This window comes from Haematobia irritans, chromosome 4, assembly GCF_050003625.1.
Source record: "Haematobia irritans isolate KBUSLIRL chromosome 4, ASM5000362v1, whole genome shotgun sequence".
Taxonomy (NCBI): Eukaryota; Metazoa; Arthropoda; class Insecta; order Diptera; family Muscidae; genus Haematobia; species Haematobia irritans.
This window is the reverse complement of record NC_134400.1, coordinates 173,901,435-173,922,743: the sequence shown is the minus strand read 5'-3', so window position 1 is coordinate 173,922,743 and position 21,309 is coordinate 173,901,435. Positions and strand designations below refer to the sequence as shown.

Genomic DNA, 21,309 nt, shown 5'->3' with positions numbered 1-21,309 from the left:
TATAAAAAATTATAAAAATTATTTATTTGACAAAATATCACAGAATTGTTTATTTTACATCCAAAACATTGAATTCAGATCACACCTAAAGAAGTGATGCAAATTCAGTGCAACGGCTGTTGAAATAGAGGACTTCCGTCCTATGACAAGCCCATGTTAAATTCATCGCTTCTACGTCAATATTGCACCACTTCCGGATCCAAAAAGAACATTTTCATTACTTTTTTGGCGACGTTTTTTTGCTGGGTAACTATAGACCGATATGGACCAATTTTGGTATGGTTGTTAGCGGCCATATACTAACACCACGTTCCAAATTTGAACCGGATCAGATGAATTTTGCTCCTCCAAGAGGCTCCGGAGGTCAGACCTGGAGAACGGTTTATATGGGTTTTTGCATGGTTATTAGAGACCATATACCAACACCATATACCAAATTTAAGCCGGATCGGATGAAATATGCGTCTGTTAGAAGCTCCGCAAACCAAATCTGAGAGTAGTGGACCGATATGGCCCATTTGCAATACCATCCGACCTACATCAATAACAACTACTTGTGCCAAGTTTCAAGTCGATAGCTTGTTTCGTTTGGAAATTAGCGTGATTTCAACAGACGGACGGACAGACATTCTTAGATCGACTCAGAATTTCACCACGACCCAGAATATATATACTTTATGGGATCTTAGAGAAATATTTCGATGTGTTACAAACGGAATGACAAAGTTAATATACCCCCATCCTATGGTGGAGGGTATAAAAACCATCAATATATTTTGGTATCAAACGAAATGTCTTGAAGAGTACTATAAATGCAAGTATATTTTTGAAATTGAAACAAGACACGAAACGTGTCAATGCAAAATGTATCCTCCAGACAAAACACAATTATTCTATCTAAGCCATAGTCTTATAACGTAATTTGCCATATTAGTTTGCCATTAGTATTGATTCCGAGCCAAAGATGCGGCTTCATTACAATAAAAACATTTTGACTTTAAATCCCATTTATCGAATTTTCTGGCTCTTTTCGCAGTATATTAATATGCTTCAAATACATGCGACTTTAACTGATTGATTGATTTTCTGGCTCTTTTCGCATTATATTAATATGCTTCAAAGACATGCGACTTTAACGGATTGACGCAAACTTCCAAAATTCGTATTCTAAATTTAACGAAAAATATCTTTGAAGCATAGATTATAAACTTTATTTGAATTAAAATGTCATTATTTTAAAGAAATTTGTCCTTAATATTTAAATTGCACATCCTAAAATTTAGATTGCATAATCTTTAATATAACGAAAATATTATTTTCAGTGTAGTAATTTCAATTTGAATGACTATTTTCAGGCACAAAATTCCAGCAATCAGAAATCTACAGTGGTTCTTCAGTACATATTTCATTTACTGTTTATAACAAACTTTGGAATAAATTTCATCCTATATTGTATGAGTGGACAAAATTTTCGGTAAGTTTTGTTATTTAAATTCAATTCCATGGAAAATTATTTAACCATAATAGTGAAGATTTTGTGTGAGGAGTGAAATACAAATGAAAAAACAAGTATATACGGCCGTAAGTTCGGCCAGCCCGAATCTTATGTACCCTCCATCATGGATTGCGTAGAAACTTCTTCTAAAAACTGCCATCCACAATCGAATTACTTAAGTTGCGGTAACGCTTGCCGATGGCAAGGTACCTTAAAACCTCCTAACACCATCTTTTAAATTGTATGTAAGTCCATACGTGGTATATATTAAATCAAAAAAGATCGATCCAATACGTATATAATTCAGTTTGACAAAGTAGACATAAGATTTTGACAAAATTTTCTATAGAAAGAAAATTTTTACAAAAATTTCTACAGAAATAAAATTTTAACAAAATTTTCTATAGAAAAAAAATTTTGACAAAATTTTCTATAGAAGTAAAATTTTGGTAGACTATTTTTGGCTCTAGTGGCAACCATGATTATCAACCGATATGGACCAATTTTTGTGTGATTGGGCCAATTTTGGTATGGTTGTTAGCGACCATATACTAACACCACGTTCCTAATTTGAACAGGATCGGATGAATTTTGCTCCTCCAAGAGGCTCCGGAGGTCAAATCTGGAGAAGGTTTTATATGGGGGCTATATATAATTATGGACCGATATGGACCAATTCTGGCACGCTTGTTAAAGATCATATACTAACACCATGTTCCAAATTACAACCGGATTGGATGAAATTTGCTTCTCTTGAAGACTTCGCAAGCCAAATCTGGGGATCGGTTTATATGGGGGCTATATATAATTATGAACCGATGTGGACCAATTCTTGAATGGTTGTTAGAGACCATATACCAATATCATGTACCAAATTTCAGGCGGATCGGATGAAATTTGCTTCTCTTTGAGGCTCCTCAACCCAAATCTGGGGATCGGTTTATATGGGCGCTATATATAATTATGGACCGATGTGGACCAATTTTTGCCAGACCATATACAAACACCATGTAACAAATTTCAGCCGGATCGGATGCAATTTGCTTCTCTTTGAGGCTTCGCAAGACAAATCTGGAGATCGGTTTATATGAAGTCTATATATAATTATGGACCGATGTGGACCAATTTTTGCATGGTTGTTAGAGACCATATACCAACATCATATACCGAATTTTAGCCGGATCGGATGAAATTTGCTTCTCTTTGAGGCTCCGCAAGCCAAATTTGGCGATCGGTTTATATGGGGTCTATATATAATTATGGACCGATGTGGACCACTTTTTGCATGATTGTTAGAGACCATACACCAACACCATGTACCAAATTTCAGCAGGATCGGATGAAATATGCTTCTCTTAGAGGCTCCACAAACCAAATCTGGGGATCGGTTTATATGGGGGCTATATATAAATAAGGACCGATATGGACCAATATTTGCATGACTGTTAGAGACCATATACCAACATCATGTACCAAATTTCAGCCGGATCGGATGAAATTTTCTTCTCTTTGAGGCTCCGCAAGCCAAATCTGGGGATCGGGTTATATGGAGGCTATATATAATTATGGACCGATGTGGACCAATTTTTGCATGGTTGTTAGAGGCCATATACCAACACCATGTACCAAATTTCAGCCGGATCGGATGAAATATGCTTCTGTTAGAGGCTCCACAAGCCAAATCTGAGTGTCCCTTTATATGGGGGCTATACGTAAAAGTGGACCGATATGGCCCATTTTCAATACCATCTGACCTACATCGATAACAACTACTTGTGCCAAGTTTCAAGTCGATAGCTTATTTCGTTCGGAAGTTAGCGTGATTTCAACAGACGGACGGACGGACGGACGGACGGACGGACATGCTTAGATCGACTCAGAATTTCACCACGACCCAGAATATATATACTTTATGGGGTCTTAGAGCAATATTTCGATGTGTTACAAACGGAATGACAAAGTTAATATACCCCCATCCTATGATGGAGGGTATAAAAAAACTACACATTTTTTTAGTAAAGCGAAATTATTGCAGTTTTTGGAACTTCAAGGGCTTTAGTCCAAACTCGTTTCACAATATGTGCTGCATTCATTCTCAAAATAGGGTAATCTCAAGTCATCAGTGATAAGAGAGAAGTTCACCACTGTGCACCCAGAGAAGGAATATGATCACCTCAACCATGTTTCGAGAGCAAAATTTTATTTTTGGACGGAGAACATGAAACATGTTTGCGGCAACCATGTTATTTCCTCAAAAAGCATATGTCTGATTTCGGCAACCATGTATATGTTTGCCGAGAAAATAACATTTTTGCGACAAATATGTTCCATGGTCACCGTCCAAAAATAACATTTTGCTCTTGAAACATGTTTGGGGTGATCATTTTCCTTCTCTGCGTGTGGTATCCCAATGGACTGATTAGTTTATGTGAACCTGAAATATCGGGCTGCCACTAACCCTAACCTAATATAGATATATCTCCCATATATATCTTTCGCCCGATTTACACTCATATGACAAGTGACGTCAGAGTTTTTCTCCGAATTACTTTCCATTCAGATTTAGATATAGCTCCCATTTACAGTGAAACCTCTGACACGTGGACACCCACGGTCATTTAAATATTGCCCACCTTTGAGAAGTGTCCAGGTTTAAAAGGTTAATTTTAATTTAACCTTTCAAACCTTGTTAAAGATTTCATGTCTTTAAAATACGAATGCAAATTTAGCTTAACATAGAAGACGCATTTCTCTAATATAAAGTTTTTTTCCTTGACCAAAAGTCGATAAACTTGTCAATGAAGTCGTATTGTCCTTATAATTAAGTGATTAGATTTAAAAATGGGTATCATAACATGAAAGAAACATGGGTTAAGGTCAACTTGACTTTAATAATTCAGAAAATTTTTTAAATTTAATGAAATTGTCTTTACATTTGTTGTCTTTTTGCATCTTGACTTCAAAGCAAAAAATCGTTCAAATATAGGACATGTTTTTCAAAACTTTATTTTAAAGAAGTTTTTTACTTGAAATAAAGCATAATTTCAACTGGAAGTCGTGTCTTAATTTGGAAAATAAAGTTGTCGTTAACTCGTTTTAAAAGGATAGCATGTGAAGAAAAAAAGCTGACAAAGTGAAAAATTAAAATTTGCTTCCTAGAAGCAAGTACACAAAACTCAAATTTAAAAGAGAATTGTGTCTTAAAAGTTTCCTTACTTGTATTCTCCGCTTCTTTGGCTCGGAATCAATACCAAATTTTTTAAAGTAGAGACAAAATCTTTGGAACCGGGCATGCTTTTTTTCAGTGTATATATTCCGATTTTTTAAAATTGGCCAATATACATACGTTGCCCTTCTAAAATTGCCACAGCCAAGTCAAAAAATTGTAAAAATGACTCAAAAAAAAAACAGTGAACCCACCAGGAAGGATTATTTTAATTAATTTTTGGAAAATTTGAACTAAACGGTATTTCAAACGTAGATGTCATGCCGATTTCATAAAAAATAAGTAGATATTTTTCGACAAATTCAAGAAATTTTATAATAAATATTTTTCACTTATTAAACAAATTTTTTTGCTTTGGGGGAAAATCGGAATTCAAAATTTCAAAAATAGCTTTAGTATCACACAAAGTTCAAGATGGGCGCATTATTGGCCAATATAAACTTGACGTATTTCTGTCAATTTTGCATTTAAAAACCCTGAACACCCCTCATTTTGAAGGTGTGTGTGTGTAGAATGTTGCTCCGAGATGCCGCAAATAAACTGGGTGTATCGTCTACAACCGTGCATCGAGCCAAAAAACGAGCCGGACTATCGACTTACAAGAAGGTAGTGACTCCAAATCGCGATGATAAACAAAATACGACGGCCAAAGCGCGATCCCGGAGGCTGTACACGACGATGCTGACGAAGTTTGACTGCGTGGTAATGGACGAAGAACCCTACGTCAAAGCCGACTACAAGCAGCTTCCGGGACAGGAGTTTTATACGGCAAAAGGAAGGGGAAAGGTAGCAGATATTTTCAAGCACATAAAACTGTCAAAGTTCGCAAAGAAATATCTGGTTTGGCAAGCCATCTGTACCTGTGGCTTGAAAAGCAGAATTTTCATAGCTTCCGGGACTGTTAACCAAGAAATTTACGTGAAAGACCGTTTGAATAAACGTCTGCTGCCTTTCCTGAAGAAACACGGTTGTTCCGTACTGTTTTGGCCGGATTTGGCATCTTACCATTACGGTAAAAAGGCCATGGAGTGGTACACCGCCAACAACGTGCAGGTGGTTCCCAAGGACAAGAACCCTCCCAACACGCCAGAGCTCCGCCCAATTGAGAAATAATGGGCTATTGTCAAGCGGAACCTAAAGAAGACCAAAAAAACTGCTAAGGACGAGCAGCAGTTCAAGGCAAACTGGCTTTCTGCGGCGAAGAAGGTGGACAAGGGGGCTGTACAAAATCTGATGGTAGGTGTCAAGCGTGAGGCCCGGCAATTCGGATTTGGAAAAGCGAAAGCCTAACTGAATATTTTTCCTGAATTTTATACTAATTGAACTTGAAAAAGAAATTTAATTTGATTTTTCAAATAAACGATTTCACCGATTTACACGCGTTTTCCCTTAACCAAATTTTGACCGTATCACCCTTTATGTACATACGAGTACATAAAAACAAATATTAAAGTCAGGAAAAACTTTCTCAAAACATTATAACTCCATGAACTAAAATTGAATTAAATTGGGTTTAGTGTCATATACGGTTCACTTTTTTGAGTGTACGTAGATTGAAATAGTCTTTAAGGTCATTTGTATCCATAGACATAAGAACTCAATAAAAAAAATATGTACACTGCTTTATTTACATTTCGACTTTCTAATGTTTATTTTCAGAAGTGCAGCTAAATCCATGTTCCGCCGAATGTCCAAAACTCAAAGAGATGGCACCACACAAATTACAGGTAAAAACAATCAGATTACAGTGAAACCTCTCACAGGTAGACACCCACGGTTACTTTTACTGTGATAATATAACAAACGTCTCACAAAAATTAGCCACTTTTGATTTGGTACACCCATAGAAAAAATCATGAACGGCGTGGTCATTTCAAAACGAGCCGTTCATGAAAGTGAATCAACACACATGTGTTGTCAAATTGAGAACAGACGGTGTCAAGCTGACAACGTTAAAATGACACCATGCGTTGTCAAAACAACAACCAGCGTTCATGATCTGTAAACGTAATGGTCACGAATTTATAAATAAAATTAAAAAAAAAAGCTTTCCGCTACTGTGACTCGAACCTACGTTGTCTGCACCATACGCGTTAACAATCGCCTTAGCCCATTGCACCACCGGCGAAGTTGCCATAACAACGTCTAACGATTATTTTAAGACTTTTCGTGACCAAAAAAAAAATACCTTTCATGAAATCGTGAACGCCCGTGGACAAAATCGAGAACACATTCCGTTTTGATTTTTTGTGAACGTTTCCGTTTCATTTTGGCACCGTCCGTTCACGATTGTGCAACGCAATATTGTACGTACCATACACTGTTCTTTTATGGATGACTTTACAATACAAGTATAACACATCTTGCAATTTTGTAGTGAAAATATCATATGGTGAACATTCACACAGAAAAAAGAGCGTAGTTAAATAAACGCTAAATTTAAGTTATTTTTATTGCAAACAAAATATTTGCTTGTAGTTAAATTTATTTATTTTTTCCGAAATACCACAGTTAAATGAAATTTTCCTTTTCTCAAGTAGGTCCCAAAAATTTTATGAACGAAACGGTGGTATAAAATTCAATGACCGTACACATAAGTTCAATATGAACTAAAGCAGAAGGATACTCTCGTACGATTTCCAAAAATACTAAGAATGAACTACTGTGTGGTTAAAAGGGTCATGATTTGGCGACCATGATTTTTTCTTTACTTTTAGTTTATTTTTTTCTCATCTAAGTGTGCAAGAAAATGATAAAATAACGCCTTAATTTGAAATCTTTTACTTTCACTTTTTACAATTTTTATGATCAGTGCGCCTTCTATATCCTCAGAAGTGAAATCGGAGGCCTTACCAAATGGACTGATAAAAACTAAATTCGTTACAATTTCAGGCAAATCGGATAACAACTACGGTTTATATAAGCCCAAGGTGTTAAATCGGGAGATCAGTCTATATGGGTGCTATGCCAACAACATGCACCGATATACAGCAAATACAGCACACCTACACCCAGAGAAGGAATATGATCACCTCAAACCTGTTTTAAGAGCAAAATGTTATTATTGGGTGGTGACCATGTAACATGGTTTTCGCAACCATGTTATTTTCTCGGAAATCATGTATCTGATTTCGGCAAGCAGGTTATATTTGACGAGAAAATAACATTTTAGTGATAAACATGTTACATGATCACCATACAAAAATAACATTTTGCTCTTCAAACATGTTTCAGGTGATCATATTCCTTCTCTGCGTGTAATTGTGGTTCTCAAAAACCTAAAGAATCTAGACCCCAAATTGAAGAGCAAGTTTTAAGCGGGATATAGCAAAATCTTTACCGATACACAATATATTCGGAACACCTATTTATGGTCCTAAACAGACTAAAGATTACAAATTTCAGGCAAATTGGATTTAAAATACGATACCAATGGCCACGACCGATACACCCTATTTTCATCACACATATCTGTGCTCATACAATACCTTTAGATTTAAATAAGAATGAAAATACGGTTTCTTGAAACCCAAGAAGTAAAATCGGGAGATCGATCTATATGCGGTCTATACCAAAACATGGACCGATACACCCCATTTTTGACACATCTATTTCTGGGCCTAAAATGCCTCTAGATTTTCAATTTCAAGCAAATCGTATAGAAAATACAATTTCTAGTAGACGCCCAAGAAGTAAAATCGGGAGATCGGTCTATATGAGGGCTATATCAAAACATGAACCGATACTCACCATTTTCGGCACACCAATTTGTGGTCTTAAAATACCTCTAGATTTTCAATTTCAGGCACATCTTCGAACTTAACCTGCCTGCAAACAAAAAAAACGCATCTGTGCCAAATTGCAGGACGATAGCGCCATTATTGAAAGTTGTAGCGTGATTACAACAGACAGACAGACAGACGGACATGATTATATCGTCTTAGAATTTCTCCCTGATCAAGAATATATACTTTATATAGTCGTAAATCAATATTTCCATGTGTTACAAACGGAATGACAAACTTTTTACACACCCATCACCATTCTATGGTGATGGGGGTGTAACAACAACTTCAAATGTAGAAAGCGTACAAGGCCATAATCTTTGGATTTAAATTAACTTATGTTTTTAGTTTGTGCAATAGTACATATATGAAAAGATATTTATTTTAAAATAATTTTGTTATTGATTTATGAAATCTTTGTGTTTAGGACAATATGTTATTTAGATTTCAATGTCTCCGGTAAACATTTCGATTCAACCATTTTCACAGATGGATAAATGGATGATTAGATACAAAGATGGATAACCACATTCAATACATTGACAATTGTTTCTTGAATGAATAACATCATCAGATTCTCCCATCATCAATCAAATCAGCATGTGAAATACTAATTGGAAATACGAGAGAAATACAAGCTACATATGCTCCATTGGTTGGGATTTACGTTATCTCAGAAAAATCATGAATAATATCCTGAATCAGCTACACAGAATATGTACATATTTGATTATAAATATTGGTAACTTAAAGCTTCAGCAAAAAATTTCATTCGAAACCATAATTTGAAAGTGGGGCATTTGGGGTGGTGACCATTAGCGTAGCTAAACAATTTTCCTAGGGGCGCTATAGCCCCCTATCAAAAAATTAATAGACTGCGGTTATATGTTCAATTAATGTTTAATTTTATAAAAGAGAATAAAAAATTAGACTTTATCATCACTAGACAATTAATTTATAAAAAAAAGCAACTAAAAGTAGTTCCACACTTTTTCCCACCAAAAAAATTTGGGTGTTGTTCTAAAGGCACAAGTTTAAAAGCACTTCCAACAAGTGAGTAAAGTAGAAAATCGGGCGGGGCCGACTATATCATACCCTAAACAAAAAAAGGGAAAATTGCTCAATTAGTGTGGGTAATAAATACAAAAATTGTAAAAATCGAGCAATATTCTTATGTAAGAGCTACAAGTACGTATAAATACGATCGGCTAGTACTTCAAAATTTAAAATTTGAGTAACATTGGTTAATAAATAATAGTATTATGGCCAAATTTGGGAAAATCGAGCGATGCATATATATGGAAGCTATATGTAAATCTGAACCAATTTACATAAATTTTGCAGGTTTGATTAATACCACAAAAGGTTACCTTGTGCAAAATTTGAGTAAGATCAGTTAAGAAATAGGACCTCTATGGTCAAACATAAGGTTATTAGGGGCAAGTTTTTCAAAATCGGGCGATACATATATGGGAGCTATATCTACATCTGAACCGATTTCGATGAAATTTTGCACATACCGTTAGTACTATAGAGGACTGGCTCTAGCTCAGATCGGATAACAAAATAAGGGTTCTTTGGCCAAATTTGGGAAAATCGGGCTATACATATATATGGGAGCTATATCTCAATCTGAACCAATTTCGATGAAATTTTGCACATACAGTTAGTCCTATAGAAGATTACATTTGGCCAACTTTGAGTATTATCGGTTGATAAATAAGGGTTTTATAGCCAAATTTTGAAAAATCGGGCGGTACATATATATGGGAGCTATAGCCAAATCTGAACCGATTTCGATGGTTTTGTGCACATATAGTGAGTGCTATAGAAAATTATATTTGGCCAACTTTGAGTCAGATCGGTTTATAAATAAGGGACTTATGGTAAAATTTGCGAAAATCGGGCGATACATATATAGCTATATCTCAATCTGAACCGATTTCGATGAAATTTAGCACGCTTGAAGGTTGGTCCATCGGATTACTTTGTGGCAATTTTGACGCCGATCGGTTAGTAAATGAACGAAATCTGACCCCATTTCTCGAAATCGGGAGATACATATATATATATATATATATATATATATATATATATATATATATATATATATATATATATATATATATATATATATATATATATATATATATATATATATATATATATATATATATATATATATATATATATATATATATATATATATATATATATATATATATATATATATATATATATATATATATATATATATGGGCGCTATATCTAAATTTGATCCGATTTCTTCCAAATTCAATAGCGTTCGTCCTTGTGCCCAAAAAACACTCTGTACCAAATTTCATCAAAATCGGTTAATAATTGCGACCGGAATCCTGCGAACAACAAATACATGGACAGACGGACGGACGGACACCAAGCGCTAGATCGACTCAGGAGGTGATTCTGAGTCGATCTGTATTTATTTTATGGGGTCTAAAATCAATATTTCTGGTAGGCACATTTTTTGGCAGATCAAAGTTATTATACCCTAAACACTATATGGTTTAGGGTAAAAAAAGTCCTCACAAAAAAGTTAATTTAACTTCGCAGGAAGTTTCTTTAATTAAATTTTTTATAACGCGTTTTTTCGTATTTTTAATGGGTATTTTTTTTTAATAGGTTAAAAAAGAATAAGAGTTTATAAAATGGTACAAATTGTTCAAATTTTGCCGCAAAAATACTAAGTCCATTCTAGAAAATTTTAAAATTTTTGAAAATATTCGGTGTCAAATGTTTCAGACAAGCGTTATAATGCTTTAAAAATCATAAAAACTTATAAAAAATTTTATTCGGAAAATATTAATTTTTTTATTCATCTTATAATAAAGAAACTTATTAATATACATTTTAGAAGACAATGTTAAAAAATAAAATTATATATTGCCATCGGCGAATGCTACCACAACGCAAAGTCGTAAATAAGGTTTCAAATTCTGGGGGGGAGCTAAAATTTTTCTGGGGAGGGGGCTTAGACCCTTCCTACGCTTATGGTGGTGACGATACAAAGCCTTGTGTGAATCAAATGAAAATGTAGAGCTCATTTCAGCTTTTGATACCCCTACTTAATGCTATGGTCGTGGTATTCCGTTTGATATATTGGTCTCTCTTAGTGTGTAAACATAACCATATAGCGATAGACGGAACAAATAAAACAAACTTGTCCGCAAACATATCCTCTTTTGTTATTTCCGAGTGTTTTTTGTTGTCAATAAAGCATAATTTCAATATTGAACATTGGAATTGAATAAAAACATGTAAGATCTTGTTGATTTATTTAATGTCTTTTCGGGTATTAAGCCTTTAATAAGACGCATTTGGAAGTTTCATAGTAAAAATTTAATATAGTATGTAATGTCGAACATATTTTAGACATCTTGTGCACATTTTTGGAATAGTTATATGCAAAATTACATTATTCCAAAAGTTGCATTTTTAATAACTAAAAGAATGTTTCTGTTGAATAAAGTTTCTTTATATCGCCTCGTGGGTACCTAAAACTATGCTCTATAAATATAACTGCTTGACTGTATGCATTGATGGCTATAGCGACAATTGGTGTGTTGGCTTACAAACTGTATGGTCCGTGGTTCGATTCTCCGTCCAGGCATAATTCCGTCGAATCATTTCTTCTACATTGTTTTTATTACAGGCGAAGGTGCTAAGAACTAAATAAACTTCATGGAAGTGAGAAAGATGTGAGGGAAGATGTAATTAGCCAGAAAATTAAAAACTTTTTTTGAGTTAGTCTTTGTGAAATTGTTTTTCCATCCTGTAAAAGAATAAACGTTTATCACTAAAAGTATATACTTTTCGTCCAAACAAACTTCCTTACAGTGCACTATGGGTAACTTGACCCATTTTTGTGACAAAAATTAATAACAATTAAACTGAAAATTTTTGAACAATATTTTTTTTGTGGTTATGTAAAGATGAGCTATGAGAAAAGTTTAAATTAAAGAGATTTTGCAACTTTTTAAACCATTTTTTCTATTTTTATACCCTAAACCACATTGCGGTCAGGATATAATAACTTTGAACTGTCAAAAAGTGCCTACCAGAAATATTGATTCTGGACCCCATAAAATATATAACGACTTTCTGAGCCGATTTAGCGGTTGGTGTCCAACCGTCCATTCGTCCGTCCGTCCATGTATTTGGTGTTCGCAGGATTCCGGCCACATTTATTAACCGATTTTGATGAAATTTGTTACACGGTGTTGGTGACACAAGGACGAGCGCTATTGCAGAAATGAGTACATAATAATTTTTGGTTTTTCAATTCTAAACGAATAAAAAAGCAGAAAATTATTTTATTTTTCCTTTATTCCTTCTTCAATTCTAAATAAAACAACAACAAAAAAATCAAAACAAAAAGTAAAGAATTTAGAGAGATAAATAATCATAACAAAAACAAACCCGCATGTACTCAATTTTGCACTTTTTGATGTACTTAGCATAGAGCCAATATATACCGTTAGTTTTGTATTTTTTGTCTTTCTTTATGATCTGTAATACAACTTTGTATTTAGAAACGTGTTTGCTAGTAAGAGTTAAAGCTTTATTCGAAGTGTACTGCAACAATGATAAGTAAAAAATGAAATGAAAAAGTTATCGCGCGATGTGGAGGATAATATAGTTTCCTTAACTAATAATGGGTCTTCATCGCGGAAAATAACCAAGGAACTAAATATAAGTCAGTCTGTGGTCATTCGCATCCAACAAAGACGAAATGCTACTCCCAAAGAGCAAACCAGAGGCCGCTGTTGACCGAAGTGGACGCTCGCCTTATGATGGCAGAAATGAGGCAGAACAAGTCCGTAGCGCCGAGAAATACAACTGTTGCCAAAAATAAGCAACTTAGTGAATGGACAGCAAGACGAGCGCTCCACAACATTGGTTATGTTTCAGCTGTAAAAAAAAATAAACCTGCATTGTCCGAAAAGAATCAAAAAGCGCGAATGAAGTTTGCAAGAGAGCATAAAAATTGAAACGTGTTATCTGGCCAGATCAAACAAAATTTAACTGTTTCCAATTGGACGGTAAACAATATTGCTGGCATCGTCCGGGTGATACCATTCAACGCCACCATGTTAAACAAACTGTGAAACATGGTGGTGGAAGCATCATGGTTTGGGGCTGCTTCACTTGGTGGCACATTGGGCCGTTGCAGAAAATTGATGGTATAAAGAAGAAGGAAGACTACCTCCCCACTTTGCAGACTCATCTTCCCGAGTTTGTTGACAAGAGTGCCTATCCTGAAGATGAAGTCATATTTCAATAGGATGGTGGTCCGAAGCAAAACATAGTGCAAAAATGGCTTAGTGAGCAAAAATTTCAAGTGATGAATTGGTCAGCGCAAAGCCCCGAGCTCAACCCGATTGAAAATTTATAGTCAATCATGGGAAGACGGCTGGGATTGTACAAATCTGCTCCATCAAAATTAGAAGACCTGTGGGAACGAGTACAGCTTGATTGGCAGAATATACCTGATGAAATTATACAAGAGTTGGTTGAAAGTATGCCAAAACGTATAAATATGGTATTAAAAAATAAAGGGTTATGGACCCAGTACTAGAAAATGTTCCAATTGACACCGGTATAGAAAAGTGCAACATTGAGTACATGTTTATTTATCTCTCTGAATTCGTTACGTTTTTGTTTTTGTTTTGAAGTAGGAATAAAGGAAAAAATAAAATTATTTTGAGTTTATTTTTTACTGCTTATTTTATTATGTAGTCATTTCTGCGCGCCACTGTATGTATCGCTCGATTTCGACAAATGGGGTCACATGGCGTTTTTTTTACTAACAGCATCCTTTAAGTGTGCATAATTTCATCTAAATCAGTTCAGATTTAGATATAGCTCCCATATATATGTATCGCCCGATTTTCCCAAATTTGGGATTAAAACCCTTATTTATTAACCGATCTTACTCAAAGTTGGCTTGCTATAATCTCCTATAGTACTAACTACGAGTATATGTGCAAAAAAATCATCGAAATCGGTTCAGATTTAGATATAGCTCCCATCAATGGGCATTGACAACAAATAGTAACGAGTATAATTTTAAGGGAATATATCAGCTCAACATCAATATCAACTACATCCGAAAAGATGACATGGACAGAAAAGGCTCCACAGACTGCACTATCGTCATCGGTGTTTTCAAATCCACCCGTTTTTGGTTGGACTACTTTAAGGCTAATTTTCGACCAATATAATTGTTAATACGGAAAACGAAAAAAAGAACTAAATAACTCAAATATCGCAAAGTGAAATTTATAAAATAAATTCAAAATGGTCCACTTAACATGTCTCTGATAGTCAACACACGGCCAAATATGGCCATCATATATAAAGCTTATCCCAAACGCACACCCTAAAAAAAAAACGCTTTTGTAACATATACCCCAAACACATTTTGCTTCAAGCATATATATTTTGAGGATAGGTGCAAACAATATATTATTTGTATTATTCAAACATACAATGTTTCACCTTAGGGTATACACTGGTAGTAAAAAATTTTAATGAAATTTTCTTTTGCGGATATATTTTTAAGGCGCCAATGGGTTACATCCTTTATTTTACTTGCAGCATACTCTCTAGGTCTCACACATATATGTTTATAGGTTGTTTCCAAATTAATATATGTTTGCATCTAAGCATATTATATTTACAAACAATTTATGTCCCAAACATAATATGTTCTAACATATTAACATACAGTGTGGCACAGTAAAAATGGCCCACCCACACAAATTTAGTTGTTAGAATGAAAGCCTCACTTTCTTGCAAGTATATATTTCAATTTCTTTTATTTTCTTAAAATATTGATAAATACAAACTAAATATAATATTAGAAAGACCTTAAACTTCTATCAATTCATTAAACAAAAATGTTTTTAAAGAAAACAAAAAACTCACACCACAATGAAAATGACCCAAAATGTTTAATTAAATATTTTAATTCAATAAATTATATCTAATATTTAGTGGAAAATCCTTTTTGTTTAATGACTGATTTTAAGCGTCTTGGAATGGATTCTAACAATTTTGTTGTGTAAGAAGGGCTTATGTTTTGCCATTCTTCCACTAATGCTCTCTTCAAGTCTTCCTTGCAGGATATATGATATTTTCGAATTTCCACTTCAAGTTTATATCACAAATTTTCTATTATATTTAAGTCCGGCGACTGGACTGGAGTTTTTATGACACGCGGACAATTATAAAGCAGCCAATCTTTTACAACATGAGCTGTATGTTTTGGGTCATTGTTTTGGTAAAAATGAAATGAGCTACCAATGCACAGCTTTTCCGCACTTTGCTTCAAATTATCTTTCAAAATAGACAGATATTGCATCTTGTCCATGTTGCCTTCAATAAAAACGAGATTTCCAACACCCGCAGCAGAGCAAGAACCCCAAACCATCACATGCCCTCCGCCGTGATTAACAGTTGGCCGTAAATGCTTTGGCTTCAGTTCTTCGTTTGCTTTTCTCCACACATTTCTTCTACCATCTGACCCAAAAAGGTTGAATTTCGATTCATATACGAATAGAACATCTTTCCAAAACGAAAATTCCTTTGCTGCATACGAATGGGCAAATAGTAATCGGTCTCTCTTATTCTTAGCACTTACGAACGGTTTCTTTCTTGCAATTCGCCCATGTAATCTTGATCTGTGGAGAACTCTTCTGATGGTTTCTGCATGGCAATTCACTTGGAGATGTTTGGCCACCAAATCTCGAATATTTGGAGCACTTAGTTTGGGGTTATATCGATATTTATTTACTATCCATCGTTCATCTCTGTCAGAAAACAGTTTTTTTGAACTGGATCTCGGCTTATCAATGATCCGATTTTCATCGATATACCTTTTAATTATATTTGTAATGGTTCCACGAGGGACTTGAACCATTTCTGCAATTCGCCTTTGACTTACGCCGTTTTTAAAATGATTAATTATTAAATTTCGCATCTCAAACGAAGTGTGAGGTCCCATTTTTCGATTATTTTATATTTTTTTTTAAAGAAAATTTTAATCGACCACTTTCTTGCGTGTTTGCACTTTTAATATTCTAAGAACATTGTAATGTAACATGTAAAAGCAAATGTGATGAAATGCTGGAAGAAAACCGTTATATTTTTGTCATTTCTTTTGGTGGGCCATTTTCACTGTGGCATGATATTTCTGACATTTCTCTTAAATGTCTGATTCCAATAATTTATAGCTGAAACCTGAAATTTATACTCACCAAATATTGTTATTAATTAGATTTACTTAAGAGAAAACTAACATTTGGATCTCTGATTGACCAAATATGAGATAAAATTTCAAAATATTTACATTTACTCTGGTGGGACATTTTCACTGTGACTCACTGTATATGTCCCAAACATGTTATGCTAGTTTATGAACATTATATGCTTGCACTTAAAAATTTTGAGTTCCAAACATATAATTTTTACACCCAAACATATGAAAAACAGTCTTTTCCGTCCGTGCATGTTTATGAAAGAAACAAATGTATTTGAGGTTAAGTCACAATATTGAGTTTTTCGCATTAAATCAAAAAGTAAAGTCAAATCTTTCGACTTACCTGTAATCTGCAAATCATAACTTTTATTTTCCATATTTAAATTGTAGGTCAGATTACAAATTTAAAATTAAAGGCAACATATTTTTTGCCCTTAGTCCATGTTGGTCCATCCATATGGTGAAATCAATTTATGTTTAGAACGAGACAAGGTAATCTCTTAAAACTATGCATAAGTACATAAGTACTATACATAATGTACACTGAAAGAATAGTTTTCTGAGGAACGAAGGTTTAGACAAACAAAGTTTTCTCTTTACCATAAAAATTTTCTTTAGAAGCAAATAAAAATGTTTAGAGTCAATCGTTGAATCGGTTATCATAAATTCGGATTTATGTGCACTAAAAGAAAATACTTTATAAGAAAGGAAAATTTCGGTTGTCTAAAATTTCGTTCCGGGGGAAAGTATTGTTTCTTTGAGTGTAGCAAAGTAAAACGCTATATTTTAATTTTTTATTTTATTGTAATCGAGCCTAAAATGTCGGGCTCCCATTACAGTGAATCCTCTCAAAGGTGGACACGCAGGATCGCCTAAATTTTGTCCACATTTGGGAGGTGTCCAGTAAAGACAATAAATTTAGGAAGATGTGAATTGGGCTTGATCTTCCTCTTTTTCTCGAGAAACCAGAGATTAGTACCATACACGTTCCATGAGAAGTTGCAACTCTTTTCCGTTTCTCTTTTCATTTTGCATTTGTAACAAAACTTAATTCACTAATTTCAACAATATTTTTTTTTTTTTACTTTTAAAAGAGCAAAAACACTTTAGACAATATTTTATTAATAATTTGGTGCAATCGACACAAAAATTTGCGTGCAATTTTAAGAAAATAGCACAATAAAAATTGTCGGCATCAAACCTGTAAGTTTGCTGCGCTCTTCCTACAAGTATGAAACTAATCTCTGGTTTCTGATACTAACACAAGCACACCTCATTTCACATCTTCCTAAATTTATTGTCTTTGGTTTCCAGTTATGTGAGGTTATTTTTAATGACTTAACACAACAAACGTCTCACGACAACTATGTCATAGTATCCAAGTTTTAGAGGTTTCACTGTATATCAAAATATAAAAAAAATAGAATACCAAGAATTTTATATACAAACTAACAAATTCAAAACATCCATCTTTTCCTTTCCTTTTTATTGTACTTGCAGTTTCCGAATGCCATCGCAACAGCGTGGGTGGAGGTGTATGTGGTCAAAGCTCTGGATTAGTTAATACTACTGCTACAATTAATGCAGAGGATGGTGGTATTATCATTTGTACCAACGATGGCTGTATTATGTCAACCAGAGCATCTGTCGGTCAATGCGATTCTACAGAAGTTGGTTTAAGTGAGGTTAACGAATCGCAAATTATGAAATAAATATTTGAATAACGAGGTACTGGGAACTGCATTAAATGCATATGGTTCTACCCTCTAGTGTTTTTCAATTAGATGTTTTTAAATATCCCAATAATAGCTGTGCAAACAATTTATTGAATGTTTTTATGTGTATAATATACGAATGTTAATTCTATGTCAATTTGATGAGAAATAAACTATAAGCTTTCTGTCTGTGTTACATTGAGCGGCTCTGTTTTGTAGGGGTCTGGGCGGTTTTTATACCCTCCACCATAGGTTGGGGGGTATATTAACTTTGTCATTCCGTTTGTAACACATCGAAATATTGCTCTAAGACCCCATAAAATATATATATTCTGGGTCGTGGTGAAATTCTGAGTCGATCTGAGCATGCCCGTCCGTCTGTTGAAATCACGCTAACTTCCGAACGAAACAAGCTATCGATCCTCCTGAAATTTGGTACATGGTGTTAGTATATGGTCTCTAACAACCATGCAGAAATTGGTCCACGTCGGTTCATAATTATATATAGCCCCCAAATAAGCCGATCCCCAGATTTGACCTCCGGAGCCTCTTAGAGGAGCAAAATTCATCCGATCCGGTTGAAATTTGGTACGTGGTGTGGTGTTAGTATATGGTGTCCAACAACCATGCAGGAATTGGTCCATATCGGTCCATAATTATATATAGCCCCCATATAAACCGATCCCCAGATTTGGCTTGCGGAGCCTCTAAGAGAAGAAAATTTCATCCGATCCGGCTGAATAAAATATCACAACATATATATGTTTACTCCTAATTTGTAAATTTATATATGTTCACATTCACACATATTTTTATGAAACATTCATGCCCCAAACATTTACTGCTAAGTAGGAACATTACATGTTTGCACTTAAATATATTGTGTTTAAAAATTGTGCCCGAAACACATTTTGTTTATATAGGAAACATATTTTTCTAACAGTGCAGTTTCCTAAAAAGCAGTTTCGACCGAACACCAAAAAGTATTTCTGTAGCGGATTATCTCCTCTTAGTAATGCTGGTGGTAGTTTGTTTTTACAAAGTCCTATTTGGTACCATTTATGTACTTGAGAGAATTTCGCTTGATAAAAGATATTCAGATGTGTGCTCTTTAGCTAATCGAAACAAAGAGCTTTTCCTAGAAACATTTCCTGTTATACTTCTATATAAAATCCAAGAATGTATTCCTGGAAGAATCGGATTTCATACTATACTTTCTTGTCATTTGATCAGGAAAGCCATACATGCTTCGTTTCAACATCAGAAGCCAGGCAGAATTGTGTTATATTTTTACATATATTTATTTGACATACTGGATAAATCAACATATAATCTTCGTTGGAAACAGTTGCTTATCTACAGTGATGATAGCTCCTCCTATAAACAAAAAATACGAAATTTCGTGATATCGAAAGATAATATAGGCCAAAAAGCAAATAGCAAAATTCAAGAATCAAGTTTTCAGAACAATCTCATATAGCTCTTGATCTAATTTAGGTAGGTCCTCAAAATGCTCATTTTTTTCTACATAATGTTAGTACAAGTAAAAACAGAAGAAAATGTTAAGTTTTTAACATTATAGCCCATACACATTATGCTCAAAATCTACTAAAAGTAGATTTGAAATCCATTTTTTATAAGGCAAATGATATTTGAAATCTGGGTAAAGTGGATTTTGGAAGTATAATATGAATGAGGCATTAGGTTTATTTCGGTAGTGAAAGGGTTAATACACACAAAAATTTTTTCCAGATTCCATCACGAAATTAATTGATACAATTGATGTTTTAATTGAAATGTATTCAATCTCGAAAATGATTCAATTAAAATTTAATTTATGCATATTGCAAAACTCAATTATTTTTTTTTTATTAGAAACGTAACTATTTTTAATTACTTTCGTAACTGACTTTGTGTTTGATTAAAAATTGATTGAAATTTTGAGTTAAAAATAAAACAAATACATCACTTTTTTTAATTGACTTAGCCTTCCGAGTTTGATTAAAAAGTTTTTCAATTAATAAATTAATTAATTGATACAATTAACTTATTAATTGAAAAACTTGTTAACTTCAATCAATATGAGCAATGTCATATACTGTTTTAGGAGAGATGTACAATAGATAGGGTCACGGCCTAAAGGGAAAAAAAGTTGATGCGGTCACCCCCCAGTTTTGTAGCATATTCGAAGACAATTTCAGAACACCAAAACTTTTTTTTTCGTGCACCCTACGACCCCCCGAAATACAATTTATTGTGCTGTGTCGTCATTTGAAGTCCGATCGAAAAGGAACGCATATCGTTGTTCGTGGTTGATCAGGGGCTATATTTCGCGCATTCGTAATTTTTGACTCCGACTTCAAATTTGATTTTTAATTTTTTTATTTCGCTTCGTATACCCCTATGATGCCCATTGTTCTAGCAAAAGCACTTTGCATAACGCAGAAAATGCCGTAGTGCAAACAACGAGTATGTATACAAAGGTACCGTTAGAAATTTACATATAAACAGGTTTTGTGTTCTAAATGCCTTATAAATTAATTTCGTAGATGTGAATAACGATGTGCATGTGGTTTCGATCGGACATCATGACAACACATCAAAAACTATTTGGTGATGTGTAGGGTGACCTATTGACTTTTTAAAATCTCTGTAACTTTTTTGTTTATGAATATAAATAAATACTTCAAAAGCAAAAGTTTCATATTTTGTTAAGATCTTTATAATGGTTATAAGAAATGGGCATCATAGGGGTATACGAAGCGAAATAAAACAAGTAAGGAATA

At 34.1% G+C, this 21,309-nt stretch overlaps 2 protein-coding genes across 11 annotated transcripts in view; one reads left to right on the top strand and one right to left on the bottom strand.

Moving 5' to 3' along the window:
• Window positions 1–18,719, top strand: part of CNMaR (G-protein coupled receptor) — a 50,965-nt gene extending 32,246 nt beyond the window's left edge. The window contains exons 5-7 of the mRNA XM_075304485.1: window positions 1,356–1,474; window positions 6,381–6,448; window positions 18,309–18,719. Of these exons, the coding sequence (XP_075160600.1) occupies window positions 1,356–1,474; window positions 6,381–6,448; window positions 18,309–18,520 (399 nt within the window). The 3' untranslated portion in view covers window positions 18,521–18,719. The remainder of the gene's footprint in view (window positions 1–1,355; window positions 1,475–6,380; window positions 6,449–18,308) is intronic.
• The window catches only part of fry (microtubule binding protein furry), a 289,484-nt gene that overhangs the window by 138,308 nt on the left and 129,867 nt on the right, over window positions 1–21,309 (bottom strand). The gene's annotated exons all lie outside the window — the stretch shown is intronic.